The sequence below is a fragment of the Salvia splendens genome, chromosome 8 (genome assembly GCF_004379255.2).
Source record: "Salvia splendens isolate huo1 chromosome 8, SspV2, whole genome shotgun sequence".
Taxonomy (NCBI): domain Eukaryota; kingdom Viridiplantae; phylum Streptophyta; class Magnoliopsida; order Lamiales; family Lamiaceae; genus Salvia; species Salvia splendens.
In genome coordinates, this window is record NC_056039.1 from 6333115 (window position 1) to 6352128 (window position 19014).

General features: G+C 35.8%; 3 protein-coding genes across 8 annotated transcripts; 1 reads left to right on the forward strand and 2 right to left on the reverse strand.

The window, feature by feature from the left end:
* Positions 1–2534: 2534 nt before the first annotated feature.
* On the reverse strand, positions 2535–7229 carry LOC121743525. Of its 5 annotated transcripts, none has more exons than XM_042136842.1 (9): positions 7066–7228; positions 6886–6973; positions 6229–6373; positions 6023–6115; positions 5822–5935; positions 5156–5593; positions 4808–5067; positions 4155–4378; positions 2535–2779 (listed from the first exon to the last, which is right to left on the reverse strand). In XM_042136842.1, the coding sequence occupies exons 1-9, from the start codon at positions 7106–7108 to the stop codon at positions 2664–2666; spliced, it is 1521 nt and encodes a 506-aa protein (XP_041992776.1). In that variant the 5' UTR covers positions 7109–7228; the 3' UTR covers positions 2535–2663. The 5 variants fall into 5 exon arrangements, with proteins under 5 accessions (XP_041992776.1, XP_041992777.1, XP_041992775.1 ...); XM_042136843.1 differs by having other exon boundaries at positions 5822–5914; positions 7066–7225; XM_042136841.1 differs by having other exon boundaries at positions 2535–2769; positions 5822–6115; positions 7066–7229.
* A 1648-nt stretch (positions 7230–8877) lies between these two features.
* On the forward strand, positions 8878–12519 carry LOC121744876 (dnaJ protein ERDJ3B-like). The gene is made up of 10 exons (XM_042138550.1): positions 8878–9165; positions 9251–9399; positions 9542–9674; positions 10520–10631; positions 11067–11183; positions 11269–11355; positions 11661–11720; positions 11820–11897; positions 11986–12057; positions 12172–12519. Exons 1-10 carry the CDS (start codon positions 9083–9085, stop codon positions 12328–12330), a joined length of 1050 nt encoding a protein of 349 aa, XP_041994484.1. The 5' UTR covers positions 8878–9082; the 3' UTR covers positions 12331–12519.
* A 233-nt stretch (positions 12520–12752) lies between these two features.
* Positions 12753–15181, reverse strand: LOC121744877 (transcription initiation factor TFIID subunit 13-like). 2 transcript variants are annotated; one of them, XM_042138553.1, is made up of 6 exons: positions 15160–15181; positions 14053–14172; positions 13920–13957; positions 13516–13575; positions 13325–13399; positions 12753–13136 (listed from the first exon to the last, which is right to left on the reverse strand). In XM_042138553.1, exons 2-6 carry the CDS (start codon positions 14147–14149, stop codon positions 13026–13028), a joined length of 381 nt encoding a protein of 126 aa, XP_041994487.1. In that variant the 5' UTR covers positions 14150–14172; positions 15160–15181; the 3' UTR covers positions 12753–13025. The 2 variants fall into 2 exon arrangements, with proteins under 2 accessions (XP_041994487.1, XP_041994486.1); XM_042138552.1 differs by lacking the exon at positions 15160–15181 and having other exon boundaries at positions 14053–15153.
* Positions 15182–19014: the final 3833 nt, after the last annotated feature.

Below are 19014 nucleotides of genomic sequence, written 5' to 3' on the forward strand. Positions count from 1 at the left end.
AAAATTCACAAATTTACAAACATGCAATTTTACGGAATTAAAATTTCGACACGAATATGAGGAAAATGCAACCATTTTATTTAAAAAAAACATACATAATTAAAAACAAAATTACATAGTTCAAAAAAAATATACATAGTTTAAAAAAACATCCCAAAGCTTCAACACACGCGGCCCCCGACTCACTCTTCGTCGTCCCCTTTGCCAGACCCGTCGTCACCGCCGCCACTCCCGGGCAGGGGTGGTTGACCCAACTCGTGCCTCATACTGTCGATGACCCCCTTCAACATCTCCTTGTATAATGGGTCAGTCGTCGCATGCCACTTTTCTATGGTCTCTAGCAAAACATGAGTGTGCTGCATGCGGGCGAGGTGGGTGAGTTCGGCACTGTCCTCGGTAGGAGCTGGAGCTGCCGATTGGACCTCGTGGGATCCGATGGCACTTCCCTTAGCTGCCTGCATCGCGGTCTTTTGCCCAACTGGGCGACGGCGGAGGGAAAACGATGGAGGGGTCGGGACATCTACGGCGGCTTCGGGGAGGTCGTGGGAATCGGCACTGCTACTGTACTCTCTGGAGGAGTTGAGCTTCGTCCTCTTCGGCCAACCAGCTTCAACACCCGCACGAAACTTGGCGGAACCCTGCACCACAAGATAGACATCCCAGCATTTGAAGACGCTGAACTTCTTCTTCTTGTCGATGAACTGGTGCATGGACAAACTCTTCACGTCCTCCATGGACATGTCGCTGGTTGCCGTACGGACGTTGTTTTCGTAGATGCCGGTAAATCGGGTGAGCCTCCTCAGTCACTCCCACTGTTTCCGGCATTGCTCTCCATCGTGAGGCTTCCCACTTGGCGGGTTGAATTTGATGTAGTTCTGGCTAATGCGCCATCACATCCTGTCGATAGTCTAGTTAGCCCCGATGTAGGGATCCCCGACAATACTCGTCCAGACCTTTGCCAGCGCGACGCACTCCGCCTCGCTCCAGACGGTTCTCTTTCCCTCACCGGCCTCCTCTTCCTCCTCCTCCTCCTCCTCTCCCTCGTCCCCCGACCCACCCTCGTCGATGAGGACACGCGAGCCCTGACTAGTGCCCTTACCCCTTACCCTTGCCCTTGCCCCTGCCTCGTCCCTTTGTCGCCGGTGCTATCTTAGTGGGAGACTCCCTGACCGGAGATAATACCAGCTCCTCCAAAGAGAGTCTCATTGCCGGTGAACTGAGTCTCCAGTTGAGTACTGTCACTAGACAATAAATCCATATAGGGGCGATACACGTTGTCCCCAGGTGATTGGGAGACCCCCACTCTGCTACCCCCTGCACCATCTCGGGCATCACCATACTCGGCATCATCCCCGGCATTTAGGGAACCATCCACGACATTTGGGGCACCATAATGTCGGGCACCATCCCTCCACTCACCCCCTGCATTTGGGGCACCATCCCTCTACTCACCCCCGGCATTTGGGGCACCATCCCATCCGCCTAAGGGTACATATTATAGTACTCGGGCACCATCCCCGGCATTTGGGGCATCATCATGGGTATCCCTGCAGTTCTACCGGCGTTTCCCCAACCTCCAACGGGAAACGTCTGCGTTTGTGACGCGCTCGTGGCGGGAGAATCACTGTCGTGCTCCATTTATCTTCAAAAGAAATGAAAGTCATGAGATAGAAACTCATCAATACAAGTGGTGCGAATGAAATGAAGTGCAACGAGCCATATATATAGAGTTTTAAAAAAATAAAAAAATGGGACGTCCGTCGTCACGCCGCAATAGCGGACGTTGGGACGGACGTCCGCTGAAACCGACGGACGACCTCTCGTCCGTCGGGGACGTCCGCATCCGCTTCATTTGATGCAATAGCGGATGTCCGCTATTGCTCATGGTCTAAAGTAACTTAATCATATAGTACTATATTTAGTAAGTAACAATAAAATAGATATAGTAAGTGATAATAAAGTAGATAAGCAATATAGAATAAAGTAACACTAGTAACAAATAATCGAGTATATAATAAAGAAAGATAGTACCAAGAGATACTCCTATTAAGGAGTATTAAGTTTGTTGAATTTTGTTAAAAAAAATAATTTAATCATAATAGGATGCTTTAAAAAGGAAAATGACACAATCAGTATATACGACAATCTAAATTCTATATACTACTCTTTCGTCTCAATCAAAATGTCCACATTTCCTTTTTTTAGTTGTCCCACTTAAGATGTCCACTTTCTATATTTGAAAATAATCCCCCTTTTCTCATTATAATATTCAACTATCTATTACTTTCATATAGCAATTCCTCCTAAAATTCTATGTTAATCAAGAACATGGACATCTTGAATGAGACGGATGAAGTATATCTTGAATATTATCACATGTGAAACATGTGTCTTGACTGTCTAAATGTCTGTTGCATTTAAACGTCGATTTATGGAACCCCAAATTCATTTAATTCAATGTGCCTCTGCCTGAAATGCAATATAACGTGGGGTGGCCGGTGGCCCCTGAAATGCAATACTACAACAACTCGGGATTCGAGATCAAAATTTAAGATTCCATCAACTTTCTAACAATACATTCAAAGCGTATAACTAAATTTGTTAATATCTACCGTTTCATAAATATTTTGTCCTATACACAGTACAAAATAATAGAGCAAGTTTCAATTCGATTCAAATCTTCGATGCCCACGAGTTTGTCCTTTTGGATGCACATGGGATGGGATTAATAAATATCCTTCGCATGGGTCCACTTCACCACATTCTCGCCTGCTTGGTTCTAATACCGAGGATCATGTTAGAAAATATATTTGAAATGAGGGAAACAAAATAAACAATGAAATAATTATGGATACGTTGCATTGAATTGGATGATCTGCACTATTACATTCATACGACGTTCTACCTACAAGAATATGGGAAGATTTCATTTTCTATGTTTACGAGGATCCTGAGTCGTAGATAGTAGTAATTGATTTTAGTTGACTATTATTCTGTCGAAATGCCCTAACTTCTGCTTCTTTCCAACAGCCACTCAGCTGACTTGAGACGGGTTGCTCTTTTACGCTCTGTCCAAATGAGGACGCAGCCTTTAGGGTTGTCTCAATTTGAAATGCTGTCTAGTCCTGGACAAGAATCTGGGAACAATATAGAAGTTGAGGAGTGGAGACTATCCTATGGCTGAATGCCTGAATCTACATTTAATGAGCATGTCGGAGAGTGAAGACAAGAAGAAGTCTTGCGGACTCTGGTGTGGATATGAAAGAGGACAAATCTGCTGGCTAATGAAAACAATGTTACCCAGTTGCAACAGTGATTGGTTTTTGGGATGTTTCAAAGTCCCACCTGAAAAAGGAGAGTGCAAAGAAATACTCTCTTGTAATAGATAGCAGCAATGCCAGAATTCTACTTTAACAAAACTGCTACCCGTGACTCCGACTCTGATACGGATGTTGGTTGGAGGGGAGGGGTTTGGCCAGAATAATAGGGAAGCAGTTAGTGGGGAAATCCCAAGATTATCTCGCCTGATTAGTTAGTTCAATTTAAGAGATTTTATTGTTATTTGAATTATTGTAGATTTGTTTAGCCGCCTATATAAGGTGGGTCGGTAGGAGTAGCTGATATCTGGGAGAGATCAGATTAATGGACGAGTTTTTCTCATAGGCCTCCTTCGTGAGGATTAGGCCTCTGCGGAGGATTTCCCTTTCCTGTTTTGCTATTCAGTTTCTGTCTATTCCAATTGAGTCAAATAAAGCTGAGATATTATTTCCAGATTATTATTATTCTCTTAGGGTAGTTTATCAAGTCATATGTGGAGGAGTTTATTCCTCTAAAGCATTTCTGTAGAGCACAACTTGTGCTCATTCTTGTCAACAGCCTTTACTCCTATCAGACTCTCATCTCATTATCTCATAGCACCCAACACCATTCGCTTCTAGGTTCAGTTACAGTTTCTATCACTCAAGACTACACAAATACTCTTGCATAACGAATAATATATCAGAAGAGGAACAAAACTTTAGGACCAAAACTCATTATTTTGTGAACTCTTATCAAAAGCAAGTTCTTGAACAGAGAAGGTTTCACTATCATCATAAATAATGGTAGAGTAATTTTTATATCTACAAAGAAACAGATGTAGTCTCATCTCTAACCTGAGTGATTCAAGGGAGGTGATATGTCTTTTAGGTGCATTACACTCTTGTTTAAGCTCTCTAGATCCTGCAGATATATTCTTTTCAAGGAAAGTTGTGTGTTCAGCTTGGCGCAGTGATCAGCAATCTGGGAATGCAAATTGTATTCAGCTTCAGATGCGTTAGATATGCTTGGGAGCTCGCAAGCAGACCATTGGTTGCTTTCACATACTGTATTATTTAACCTGCAAGCCAAAATGGAGGGACAGCTCAAATCATTAAGATTATCCTATAGCACAAGGGAAAAGAGTTTATAGCCAGCTAACAAAAGCGGCAATGTATATTGAATATCACTGATTCTTGATTTCTATATGATGATTTTATGTCAGATTGAAAAATGGAAAGGCATAAACTACAGAACTTAAACATGAAAACGAATAGCTAGCTGGACGGCATGCTCTGTTCTTGAGACATCGGTCAGATATTTTAAAGAAACGTCCAAAAGATGGCAAGTAGAAAGAGCAAAAGATGAATGATCACTAGTCATTCAGAATTATAAAGATGCTAACAGTAGTTCTGTGACATGAGATAGTAGCAACTAGCAAGTAACTGTGTATCACATAATAGTCTCCTCGTGCAGATGGGGATGAGGTGCCAGGAGAAGGATGTCTTACTTTTTAACTATGTCCTGATGGCAAGTATGATTCCGGACGTTGAAGAAGGCATCCACACAGGTCCTGTCTGTCCTAGTCAATCCCACTAATTCGCCAGCTGACTTGCATATGGAGTGTACTGCAGAATCAGTAGTCCTTACTTTTATGTTCTTGATCCTCACTGCAACTAGATCTACAGCATCAAGAGGATTAACTAAAAATGTGTGACTTCCCACTTCAACTTTACCAGCTGAAACTGCTCCCTTGCATGAGTCTCCATCCTTTGGAAACAATGGATGAACGACTTAAGTATATAATACTGTATTGAAGTAACACATGGGGGTGGGGAGGTGGAGATGCAATATTTACCTCAAAATCAATGTTACAACACTTAAAATTTTCAGATGTAGTCACAAAAGAAGCACCAGAAACCTTTCCGAATACTGAAATAGCTTCTATGAGCTTCGGGAGACCAACTTCAGAAGGTATATTCATAACGGAGACAGAGAGTGGATATTTTGTTTCAAATATATTTTTATTGCCATCAGTAGATGTTGGGGGATTATGAGGGGCATGAGACTCAGTAGATGAAGTTGTAGAAGATTTGGCAACTGCTCCAACTCCCTCCTCCCCATTTGGCCTGTAATCTGAAGATAGGGACTTGCTACCCGGCTCCTTATTATCATTAGGCATCCGCACATTAGAAGGGACACGAGGCTTAGTAGATGGAGTAGCAAAAGATCTGGCAATGGCTTTCATCAGATCCTTGTGACCTGAAGAATGGGCCTTTTTCTTGGAATGAGTTCTCTGTATATGAGAATAACAAAAAAATTGAACTTCTGAGAGTTAATTATTGCAAAAAGGGTTCCTGATGACTAATGCTTGAAGCAAGCTCCAAGAAGTTTCATAATGCAACAAATGTGATTGGAGTTTCATAATGCCACAACTGTAATTGAGAAAGTTTACAATCATACAAGCAAGATCATACAGAAAATCATAAGCTAAAACACAAATAAGCAAAACAGTAAAAGTTACCGAAAAATGATCGCGTTTTTCAGTAACCAAATTCAGTTTCTTAGCGGGGACTTCTGATGTTCCCGGTCCTAGTTCTGAGAAAGCATCATCATCCTCAACAGCAAAAGAGCACAGCTCAAGTAAAAAATGACGCACACATAATTTAATTAATGACATTATTGCATAAATAAGGGGAAACAATAAAAATACTTGTGAACCTACCAAAAATGCATCAGATTTTTCAGTAACCAAATTAATTTCCTGGTCAGGCCAATCTGATATTCCTGGATTCACTTCTAAGGAAACATCATCACCCTTCATGGCATGAGAATGAACAACTCAAGTCAGAAACGAAATACTACAAAATATTAGTAACATAATGCATAAACTAAGAGGAAACAACAGTTAATTAGTGAATCATATCATACCACAAAATCAACTTTCTCGATAACTGATTCAATTTTATTTGGAAGGCATTCTGATACTCCCGAATCCAACTCTGAGAAATCATCATCCTCATGAGCAGAAGAGTGAACAGCCCTATTCGAGCTCTGAAATTCTCGTGCATGGAAGCTGGCCAGCATAACGATGCAGCTATATTAGCTATAAATTTCAACCAGTTGCATTTCCACAGCTTCATCAGCCAATTACTTACTAGCGTACTTTCTAAAATTACATAATAGTAAGAGATATTTAGCCATTAATCTCATATCATCTATAAACAGCTAAACAAATGGTTTATGTAGTCTGAACTGAAGGAGCCATTCACCATAAATTCATCAAGAGACCAAAAGCACCACATTTCAATGTTCAATGTTGAATGCCTTAAAACCAAATCCATTTCATCAACATAAGAGCATAACAAATGCTACATAAAATAGCCATTTCTCCTCAAGCACATGTAATGTAAAGTTCTCTTTTCTTTGTAAAAAATACACATGCTTATAAAAACTGTTACCATCCATTCATAGTGTGCAGTTGATATGACGAAGCATTGATTGAACATATGATTGAGTAATCCACATAATTCAAACAGAAATTACGCCAGCTGCAAAGCTCCAAACGTTACACTTGCAAAACTTTACCTGCAGTCGATTTGGCCGCGGAGAAGGTCAAAGGTGGATATAATCGATCTCGATGAAACCTTGCTGCTTGTATTTACCCAAAATTTATCTGCGAAAATGGAGGGAGGGGAAAAAAACGAAATTGAGCGTTGGGAGAGCTACAAGTAGGAAATGTCACACATTAGGGGTCAACGAGTTTACTAGCAGATAGCAAATATATGGAAGCTTTTAATGCCGACTTCATCTTCGTTGTATGAAGAGCGCCGCCGTGTGCGGGTTGACGGCGCCACCACGCGGTGGTGGGTTTAGCAACCGGGCTGGAAAGAGTGATGATAAAACTACCCGAATCTAAATGTTGGGCAATTATCGACCCGCATTTCTAATTTAGGCCTTTGAGTATTGGGCTAAATGTATTGACCCAACAAAATATTTACTCACTCTTATAAATGTGGCCACATTTCTTAGCACTATTTGTTTTTTCTTATTAAAATTTAAACATATCAAAAGAAATTTGCAATTTTTATTTGAAGAATTAAACTTAACTTCAATAGAAAGTGCAATAAAAATATACTACTACTAATTTATACTTAATTTGTTTGGTTTAAATATTTTTTTAATTAGATGGCCAATCTACTGGTTATAGTACGAGTCGCTGAATTTTGATGTTAAATAGAGTTATAGCTTATTTGATAAACTTGTTTACAAAATATTGAGTCAAGCAATCAATCTCAAGTTTGGCCCATTAATATAAAAATAATTAAATAGTTCAAAAAAAAAAAATCGATCCAAATTTAAATGGATTGATTCATTTACAGCGTATAATTAGATTTTTGAAATAGTATGATTCTAACTTCAATAATTACGACCTGATTCTTAAAGTAAAATCATTTGTATTGTTGGGCTAATAGCATCAAGTGCACAAATATAACCAACAACCATAAATTTATAAACATCTTATGTTATGGACGATGATAATATGCTACTGTATTTGATTATGAATGAAAGCTTAGAATTTAATCTAATTTAAGTAGTTGAAAGCAATTAAAACTATAAATGTAGTGAAAATTAAATATTCCCTCCATTTATAAAAATGGACTAGTTTTCCTATTATAGATATCCCCAATTTTTTTTTAAAAAAACAGATTAGTTTTCCTATTATAGATGTTCCCAAAATTAGATCAAGTCTAAAATGAAATTTTTTAAACCAATTACACACAATTAATAATATAGAATCCACAATCCAATAACAATACTTTCACTATTTTTCTCATTTATTTTATTTTATCAATGGCACATTAAAATTCATTTTATTTATAAATTTAAATCTATGTGACCAAATTTTGTACAACCAAAACTGGTTTACTTGAGAAAAATCGATATATTTATGCATTTAATTAAAACATATATGCGCATATATAGTACATGGAACATGCATAATATTGTTGTCATACATTAATGATTTGTGTATAAATTTTTTTACTTTTTTGGAATCATAAAATGTAATTAATGCATGCTTAAATTCAAATTTGAAAAGCAATAGAGAGACAATTTAAATATAATTTTTCTTTTGGAAAAATTGAGGCTGAAGGTTAATCAAGTCTTTTTAACTTGTCCACTAACTATATTTATTATTTTAATATATAATTAATACATAAAATTACTTTATTTGGTTGTATATAAAATTTGATTGTTTATCGTCACTCACTAATTCAAGGGCGGAGGGAGTAAAATTACTCCACTAATTCAAGGGCGGAGGGAGTAAAATTACTCCACTTTTTAAATAGTCGTTAATTAAAAATTAAAATAGTGCTCCAAACCGGTTTCCCACCGATTCTATCGGCCGGTTGGGAATCGGTTCGATCCAAACCACACGCAAGAAAATCTACACGTGGCCAGTTATGATTGGTTTAAACAAGTGGAAATGAGCTCTGATTGGCCAGCTCTCCCAAGACCACGTTACGTTGCAAACTGAAACCTACGTCAACTCGAACTCTCAGCACTTCACTGAATAAATATGAAAAGCTCGTTCTCTTCCACGGTTCAGCTTCTCTCTGTCAGTCGCAAAGAGAGAAATCTCTCGTTGGTGTTGGATTTCTTACGCATTCGCTCATTCGTTTACAGTCGAGTACTGATTCCAGATATTCGGTAATTTCTGTAAGCTGGCGTGAAGATCCGTTTAGAAGCCCTAGCATTTCCGCATTCGCAATTTTTGATTTCTATGCCTGCTGTCATGGCGCATCGGAGATCAAAGTTATTGCTGTTTTTATGCTCCGCGTTATACTGCCTGATCGCTGTTGCAGCGTAAGTATTAGGATTTTCGATTCTGTTGTGAATAGATTGCAGGATCCGGTTTTAATTTATCTCACTGATGTTGCGCATCTGACAGGAAGAGCTACTATGATGTTTTGCAAGTTCCGAAAGGCGCCTCGGATGACCAAATAAAGCGTGCGTATCGGAAGCTCGCGTTGAAGTATCACCCGGATAAAAATCAAGGGAACGAGGAGGCGAACAAGAGATTTGCGGAAATTAACAATGGTATTATTTGTCGCGATTTACTTGTTATTTGAATTTTGTATTAATTGAATTAGCTAAAGACTAGGAAAATGGTGATATGATCACTCGGCATTGATGAATTATTCGGAGGATTATGATTGTTTTGCATCGTCTGATTCTGTAGCTTATGAAGTTTTATCGGATAGCGAAAAGAGAGGTATATATGATAGATACGGTGAGGAAGGTCTCAAGCAGCATGCGGCTAGTGGTGGGAGAGGAGGAGGCGGCGGTATGAACATTCAAGATATATTTAGCTCGTAAGCGCTTACATATTGATGTTCATTTTAGCTTCTCGTTTTGGACATTATGCGGGTCTATGTGTGTTTACTCCATCAGTTGTAGTTGCTTGATTTTATTATGAAATCGATGGTTTTTTTGCAGCTTATGTTTGGTAAACATTGTACTTTATATTGCTTTCTTTCTTGTTAAAGAGTTCAGCGTACAACCTTGCCGAACAGATTGAAAAAGTTAGAGCCCATGCCTTTCTCTTATTTAGATTAGGTTTTAAGATGACATAGATTGTCTGCCATCTTGACCTAGTATTTATCTTTTTAGGGACGCAGCTTAACTATTAGTATGAGAAAACATGAAAAAACTTAATGAAAACTAGGCATACTGTACTGATCTCTGCCTGTGGATTAGGCAAGACAAGTGCCAAAGAACTTGCAAAAAGTGAACCATAAAGTCGTAAACTTATTTAATTGAAACATGTGCTAGTAAGATCAGATATTAAACCTTTTTAATGGTTTACTATTTCTAATTTGTTGGCTTGAAAGTCATTTATCTAGCTGTTGCACTATCAATAATATCCTGAATTGATAGTTTCAAACATGGCCTTAGGTTTTACTCCTTATTCAGTTAGTTTATGGTATGTCCTTGCTTCTGTACTCTATATTCACCTTGAAGTGTAAATATGTAATAGAACCCCCCCCCCCCTGTACTTGTCCACTAAGCTAATACGTCGACATGTCGTAGTGTTGATGCTCTGTTTGGGTTTAAATTGCTCATGTATGCCGAACCTTGTTGCCTAGTTTGGTTATTGAAATTGAATTTTTGTTTGTGTTTCCATGAGATAATTTTCTGACAATGAACCACTTTGCAGTTTCTTTGGTGGAGGTCCTGCTGAAGAGGAAGAGAGGGTTGTCAAAGGTGACGATGTTATTGTTGATTTGGATGCCACACTTGAAGACCTGTATATGGGGGGTACTTTGAAGGTACTGAATGTGGAAACAACATATACATATACCTCTGTATAAATATATTTTGTGATTAAGTGAATAACTGATGAATATAATGTCTATAAATATGCAAAATAGAATATTGTACTGCTAAATTGGCTGCTCTATCTTCCCCTTTCTGGTCATATCTGAGTTATTGAGATTAAATTTCTCTTTTAGTTGTGGCTTTATAAGGCTTAAAGCTATATAGAAGAAGAAATAGATGTATGTTGTTTTGAATTGTCCAGTCTGAATGTGCCGTTTACATGTTTGATATTTGATTCATTTTGGTTCCATTTATGTCTTAATCTGCATGGAACGTAAACATGCGTATGATAGTAAAAAAAACTTTCGTAAAACACAAATAAATAGACTATAATAACAGTTGCATAGCTGCTCATAATTGAATAATTGAGATGTGTAATCCATCAGGTTTGGAGGGTGAAAAATGTAATAAAACCAGCCCCAGGGAAGAGGCGCTGCAACTGTAGAAATGAGGTTTACCACAAACAAATTGGTCCTGGGATGTTTCAGCAGATGACGGAGCAGGTATATATGTCATAATGAGTAAATGCAACTACATCTTGAAGCGCTAGGTATCACTCAACCAAGGTTCTGTTTTGTTTCTTTTCAGGTATGTGAACAGTGCCCAAATGTGAAGTATGAAAGGGAAGGTGATTTTATCACCGTGGATATTGAGAAAGGAATGCAGGATGGACAAGTAAGCATTTCTTTCTCCCCACCTCATGGTTCTAAATGTAGATCCAACATGGCTTCTGCAAAACTTTCTTATATTGACAGCTTTTACCTTTCTTGCTCTCGTACTATGAATTATCAATCCTACTCTCTCCAAGCAACCAGTCCAACTAGGTGGCTAGTAGTCAGTATGCATGGAACACAAACTTGTCCCTTTCCTTGAAATGCTTCTGTAGTAAAAGGGATCAGCAACTTTTGATAATGTTTTTCGCCGAGTCTGTCAACTAAAGTCAGACATGTCTCATTTTCTGCACTGTTATTTATTTACAGGAAGTGCTGTTCTATGAAGAAGGTGAACCGATAATTGATGGTGAAGCAGGAGATCTTAAGGTTTAATCCTCATCCTTAATTTAATTTCTGGTAGTGGATTAATTCTCTTTATTTTTCAATTATTGAACATATCTGACGGATTTGGTCTTATATGTGTAGTTTCGTGTACGTACTGCACCCCATGACCGCTTCAGAAGGGAAGGCAATGATCTGCATACAACAGTCACTATTACTTTGGTAATGTTTCGGAATTTGGGCAGTCTTGAACTAGTTGATTGTCAAAGGTTAATGACCGATATCAAATTAAAACTCCTCTCTATCTCAGGTTCAAGCTCTTGTTGGTTTTGAGAAGACTGTTAAACACCTCGACGAGCATCTAGTGGACATCAGCTCCAAGGTAAACGAAACGTTCTTAGCCAAAATTCTCACATATCTTTGTATAATATCATCTATTGTTGCATTTTAATTTCAAGGAAAGTATAAATGAAGATGATCTGAAATTTTGTAACAGGGAATCACAAAACCGAAGCAAGTGAGGAAGTTTAAAGGGGAAGGCATGCCGTTACATTTCAGCAACAAGAAGGGTGATTTATATGTGGCCTTCGAGGTTATTTTCCCGACATCATTGACGGAGGAGCAGAAGACAAATATCAAGGAAGTACTACCCTAGCTATAACATTTTTATTTTGTAGCACGATTTGAGTTTTACATAATCTTTAGCTGTTGCCACATTTTTATACTCTTCACAATTTTGTTAAAATTGTAGAGATCCTTTGTGAAGAGGGAGAGATGTAACCATTCAGATTCTTTCTTCCTCGTACTATTTGGTCGTTCAATCGACTTTGTCGATTACAAACAACTTATATGTTACAGATGATGGATTAGGGTGACAACTTGATAGGAGTAAAATTAACATGCCAAAATTTAGAAATCAACTACGCATTTGAAATCCAGATGTTTGACATCTCCAGACAAAAAATATCAACAAACAAATCACATGTTCTTACATCACCTTAATAGGTGTAACTCACAGCCATTAAGTTCCCCTCAAAAAAAAGTCCAACCCGTTTTATTTCGAACTAAAATAATCAATAATATTTAATGCATCTATGTATATATAATCTGTCTGCAAACAAGGCTTCTTAAAAGTCGATTCTCCCGGTCATCTTTTTGTCAATGATAATCGGGTAGCATAATTTTTCCAATCCTTTGATTTTTGGTTTTTGCCTAGTGCCAACCCAATTCAACTGATGTTAATTGGATATAAAACATTTCTCCTTCAATGACTTCCAAAGCATCATTGCACTAACAACAAAATTCATACCATAAAATTGTTCAAAATACAGTCTATAACGCATATCAGAATCAGTCAGTCGAAGCCAGTTTCTCTTCGTCAACCTCGAAAGCTTTCCTTGCTTGCTTCAGTTCTTCGTTCATCGACAACAACTCCGTGCACCGGTTGAGTTTTGGCAAATCCTATACAATCACAGTTGTGTATGACAGACTGACGTGACAATGAGCTAATTCTTTATGCTTACATTCTAGATTTGAAAAATGGAAGATGAGAGAGCTTTAACTTCGACTCATTCATGGTGGAAGTCAAATATTTTATGGGTGTCGCTTAGTAGGTAGAGAAAGATCAAATCTCCAACATAGCAACTTACCTTTCGGATTAGAAAGAGGAAATCTTCTGTCAAGAGTTTTCCTCGTTTGGATGCAATATCCTGAGCTTTATGCACCTGATAGAGAAATCAATCCGTTTCATAAAGAAGAACGACCAGAGAGGGAAAAGAGAAATTCTTTGAAACATTATCAAGAGAGAGTATTGAACATAGTTTAACAAGTAAAGACTTGCCATCTCCGTGACGTACTCCACAACAATATCCTCAACAAGTGCAACAGTCTCTGGAAGGGGCTGTATTACAACAATAGCAACTCAAAAGACATTACAAGTTTAGATCAAATTGCTACCAAATGCATCTTGCATACTAAATTCAAATGATTTGATCCTTATGTATGGCAAACACAATCCATTTTGTTTGTCCCATCCTTGCTTATTCAACTTATTAATTGAACTCCCCGGAAATGAGGATTATATAATCGTGACTTCGTTAGTGCACGTGAATTGAGCAAACATACAATAAAATCAATAGTACAATATCTATAATCATACTCCAACATTAATGTGCAAGGGTTCTGCTCTGGAAAAATATTAGTGTACATTGCAAATGAAATACGGATGATGGGAATATGACATACATTAGCATCATCTCCGAACCCATACATCATATGCTGCACTGCTCCCTCCAGATAAACAAAAAAGTAAGTCTCTCAAAAACATAGTAAAACTTAAAAGGCACAGACAAAAGATTTCCAGAAGAGAAATACTAACAATCCTTCTGAAACATTCCGCGTTTACGCTTGGAGGATTCTGAAGGTTGTGATGAACCTGGCCTCACTTTTGAGGGACCTGCTGCCATGTTACTCATCCTCTATATCTGTTGGCTCCTCCCTTCAGTTTCATTTTTTTAAAACACAAGTAATTACCTAGGATCCACAAATTCAAAGTACAAGAAGTACGAGAAAATAACAAGTCGGAAATCATATATAGGTTTTTAGGAATCTGGAAACCATAGCTGCACTACTGTGTGCAATGTAATCAAGATATCTAGAAGAGGCCACAAAACACTAATTGGTTTCTTCACATCTTCATCATCGTCGGAGAGAATGATAAAATTAACAGTACACAGGCAAAAATGATGTCAATAGAATCCACACATTTAGCAATGCAGAACCCAAGCAATGGAAAATATAAGATTGATTTTCCGAGTAACTTATGATAGTTAAATATATATATTTCCAACAGTTTTCATTCTTCAGTATTATTAGTATCAAGAAAAATGACAAGCTGCGTTTATGAATGGCGCGAGAATATGAAATACGACTAGAAACCAATAAAAATCGCACACAGCATTTCCCAATTTCTTGGTTCCATTTATTTCAAAGCAAAACTATCCCTCACAAGTCCCCAATAGGTTACATCCAAGCAATACTACATCATGAGTCTTCAATAGCTTACATCACACTATACATGCCTCAGCCTAATTATGGAGTATCTAATTATTCTTAGGCATTGCCCTAAATTAGCAAGCAATGATCATATAGTAGTAGCATATTCGGTAATTTTTCATCACCGAACCATGCCTATCAAAACCTTAATACTGTTGACCGGAATCGAGCTCCAACGACATGAAATCATGAAGCCCACAGTCACTACAATTTGTAATGCTTCAGACCTAACATTGCAATTCTAATTTCCATTCACTTTCACATTCAGTAACCACATCTCAATTCCCAAATCCCAACTCCATCTTTATTCTAATTCACCACAAATAATTTCTTTCATCTAAAATCCTAACTCCATAGTCATTCTTCAACAACAAATTTCGACAGACCACAATAATTCAGCAAAAGGGGTGGAGAAGAATTGAGAACTTACCTCAAGCGGTGCTTTCTGTTTTAACTATACATATTAATATTCTCCGTATATATACTATTGGGTAAAAGCCCAACTAGAAAGTATTTCAATTGTTGGGCTTTGCCTTTTCGGATTCATGGGCTTTACACGATGCCAAATCGTCGTAGACCGTAGTAACGTAATTTCGGATTCACCTAAATATATGAAATTTAAAACAGCATAGATTTTAATGAATACTTAAAAAAGTAAGAGAAAAAAAATATGTTATTGAAAAATTAGTCTCTATCTCATTAAAGAGAATGAAATTTCCTCAAATAGAAAATTATTACTTTTAGTGAACAAGCTAAAAAAGAAAAGATTTTTATTTTTAGAGACGAAAAGAGTATTATTTTAATTAATTCAATACTTATTACTAGATTAGATTTAAAAATTAGGTATTTAGGTAATCGATTTCACACTGTTCATATATTGCCTCCATTAGCTCATTGTCTTCACTGCCACGCCGTTGTCGAGTCATATTTTATTCGTATCACGTATGAATTGTTTTGTGTTATGTCTGGGTTCGTGTCTTCATGTGCAGTCTGTATCACAAATTTATTTTTAGTTACTTTAATAAATCATTTATCATATTACTATATTACCTATATTAAAATTAATATCTGTAATTAAAATAACTAAATGGCTACAAATCCACGCACTATTTATTTAATACCAACCAAACCCTTGACGAAAAATCTACTACCCTATTTTTAATAAATTCCACAAAAATCATTTAAAATAGGGCTAAATAAACTTGTGGATGAACTTCAATCCTGAAAATTAAAGTACCAGTATAATATAGAGTATACTAACCCCTTAATTAGATGGGGGCCTCACTTAATTATATTCCATCTAGAAATCTATAAGATCAAATAGGATGTGGCAATTAATGACGTATATATATTTTTTTAATATGAAAGGTGATTGTATCTATATTTATGCCGACATCTAATAATAATAAAATTATCATAGCAAAGTATACATCAAGTGCCATTTTAATTGCATAAATATATACCACGATGAAATTTAGCTCGAACCATACTCTTTTAATTTTTAATAGAATATGAATCACGAAAAAAATAATAATAGTGGATCCTAGATTCTAAAGTTCTGATTAATAATTTATAATTGCATATAAGTACTAACTATATTGCAAACGTTTGTTACACCGTCTTTTTAAACGAGTTATCAAAATTTGATTTCGATTTAATCTAATGCATTGTGATTGATTTTCTCTTATTTCTCGTGCTATTTATTATAGTGCACCGTATACATAGTTGCACTTACCAAACGTCCTATTTTTAAGTAAAAGTAAATAAATAATATATAGAGAATTACTACTCTTATTTATTAAAGGAAAATGTATAGTCTTTAACACCTGTACCAAATCATTGTTATTATCCATCTCATGAAACCATCGGCATATTATTATGAAAAGTATGCGTTGGTTGATTTGAAAAATAGATGCTCAAAAATTATATAGTAGTATATCCGATTTGAAATTAGTAGTTTTCAATTAATTGCGTGTGGATTTTCCCATTCGTTGATGTATATGAATGGTGTACTTTTGTATGATGAATACTTTGTCAGTTTTCCTAACTTACTAAAATGACACGACAGTCTAATTACATTTTGCATTGTTGATATGTTCCACAAAATATATAAATGTTAAAATTAACAATGAAAAACAGAAAAAAATGATATTGACGACTAATATTAAAAAATATATATATTTTATATAAACTTTAACCTTGATATATAATATCATAAAATTTAAATAATAATTAAATTTTTTCCACCACTATGAATACAACTACATTTTATTTATTATTACATCTTAGATATGGTTACCATTAAAAATAAAGTCCATGTAACCCAGATAATTATTAATCTTATTTTAATATAATCTGATTTTGTTACTGATGATAAAATTTTTAAAAAAACTTATTTAAATTCATAATATTATATGTCAAATTCGAAGTTCATACAAAATTTTTTTTTAAAAATTATTAATATTAGGCACCAATTTTAAAAAGTTCATAGAATAAATTTAAAAAATTTATTAATATTAGGCACCAATTTAAAAAAGTTCATAGAATCTAGCTAGGCTCAGAGGTTGTGTTTAGTTTTTCATCACATCTAATGTCATGACTTGATTTGTATGAATAGTTTAGCTTCATACTATAATTCAATTCCATGATACTCGTAAGAGTCCATGATAGTGGATTAACGCCCGCCTTAATCACCTGCTAGCGGCTTGGGAGTGGCGTTAGTCCACTATTGTGTTAGGCTAACGTGACGGACGAGAGGTCGAGCGTGGGCTAACCGACTAGCTGTTTTTAAAAATTTTTTTATTTATACTCTATATTTACAACTCATTGCACTTCATTTTTTTAATAGTTGATAAACATCAATAATTAAAATGAATTAAATCGTATTTGTGAATTTATTTGTTGGGCTAGGACATTGGTTAGGCTATTGCTAGGCTGTTGTTTGATTAGCCTATTACTAAGATGTGGGGAGGACATTATAACGTTGTATGAAGAGTTTTTTGCATGCTATTACTAGTCCAATCTACTGTGAATGCTATGATGAATCTAGTAAGTCTACAATTTTAGGGGTACTATATATTTTAATTTTCAGATGTTCGTTAAGTATTAACGTAAAATATAAATTCATAATACTAGTTTTTTAGTTAAATATAAATGGTTTATAACTATTCTATCTATGCACAATGTATACTTCTCGTTTTTCTCATTATTAAGAATATTATCACCATGATAAGTAATTTTAGTTTTTTCCCAGATATATAGTTCAATACTTCAATTCAAATGTAAATTACTCTACAAATCTAAATACACGCATATTAACATGAAGAATATAGCCACGTGCACTACACGTGTCCTCACACAGATCAAATGAGCTGAATTCTGAATGTAGCTCAAATTTTACCGACACGTCACGCGGTTTATCCGCAGATTATCCATACATGTGGGTCCCACTCCCTCTCTCCACGTCAGATGTTCATCAGTTCAAGCAAGCACGCATTGAAACTTAATATTATCGTCTGTAATTATCAAATAAAATTCGAAAATATGTACTGCACAAAAATATGGTACTCTTCCTCGAAATATGACGTTATAGGTTTTACTAAACTTCTTAAAAATAAAATAAATTGTTTTATTAATGATAAGATGAAATCTTGTGTTTTACTTTTATCAAGATAAGTTTGATATATATTGCCTAATTTTAAGTTTATCAAAGTAATAAAAAGAAAAAAAATTCACATTTAGTCAGCCAACATATACTCCATCCGTCCCAATGTATATTGTCAATTTTGAATTATCATAGTATATATATTTAAAAATAATACTATGCTCTTAATTATAATTTATATGCAATTGTTTTATTTTTGCATTATTTATATCTCATGTAATATTAGCATAAACACCAAATAAGATGATTTTTAATTAAATAAATATATAATTTGAATTTAAAACGTAGACTATAATTCAAAACAATTAAAAACTTGTATTTCTTAATAGGATTGGACAAGTAAATTACTTTGAGAAAACAAGTTACCTGTCATAATTTCTAATTAAACAACTTTCTGAAAGTTATTGTAATAAAAAATTATATCCAAAATGTATTAAAAGACAGTAATATACTAGTAATAAAATGTGGAATCATAAATCTAGAACCTCTGATGATTTTCATTTTATTTTGTGATTGGAGTAAATTACCGACAGGCGACAACCGGCAACTGGCGCTTCAATTACTCAATTTCAGATATTTATTTTATTTTATTATCCCTTTCCACGAAAAGAGTAGTTTTTC

Bases quoted from the DNA above. Each gene is read 5' to 3' on its own strand.
- LOC121743525 (XM_042136840.1), bottom strand. From the start codon at position 7,108: ATGAAGTCGGCATTAAAAGCTTCCATATATTTGCTATCTGCTA. The intron at 6,374-6,885 runs GTAAAGTTTTGC...TATGCTGGCCAG, and splicing joins CGCGGCCAAATCGACTGCAG to CTTCCATGCACGAGAATTTC. The intron at 4,379-4,807 runs GTAAGACATCCT...TTTGGCTTGCAG, and splicing joins CATCAGGACATAGTTAAAAA to GTTAAATAATACAGTATGTG.
- LOC121744876 (XM_042138550.1), top strand. From the start codon at position 9,083: ATGCCTGCTGTCATGGCGCATCGGAGATCAAAGTTATTGCTGTTTTTA. The intron at 9,400-9,541 runs GTATTATTTGTC...CTGATTCTGTAG, and splicing joins ATTTGCGGAAATTAACAATG to CTTATGAAGTTTTATCGGAT. The intron at 11,721-11,819 runs GTTTAATCCTCA...TTATATGTGTAG, and splicing joins GTGAAGCAGGAGATCTTAAG to TTTCGTGTACGTACTGCACC.
- LOC121744877 (XM_042138553.1), bottom strand. From the start codon at position 14,149: ATGAGTAACATGGCAGCAGGTCCCTCAAAAGTGAGGCCAGGTTCATCA. The intron at 13,400-13,515 runs GCAAGTCTTTAC...TTTCTCTATCAG, and splicing joins TGGAGTACGTCACGGAGATG to GTGCATAAAGCTCAGGATAT. The intron at 13,137-13,324 runs GTAAGTTGCTAT...GTGATTGTATAG, and splicing joins TCCTCTTTCTAATCCGAAAG to GATTTGCCAAAACTCAACCG.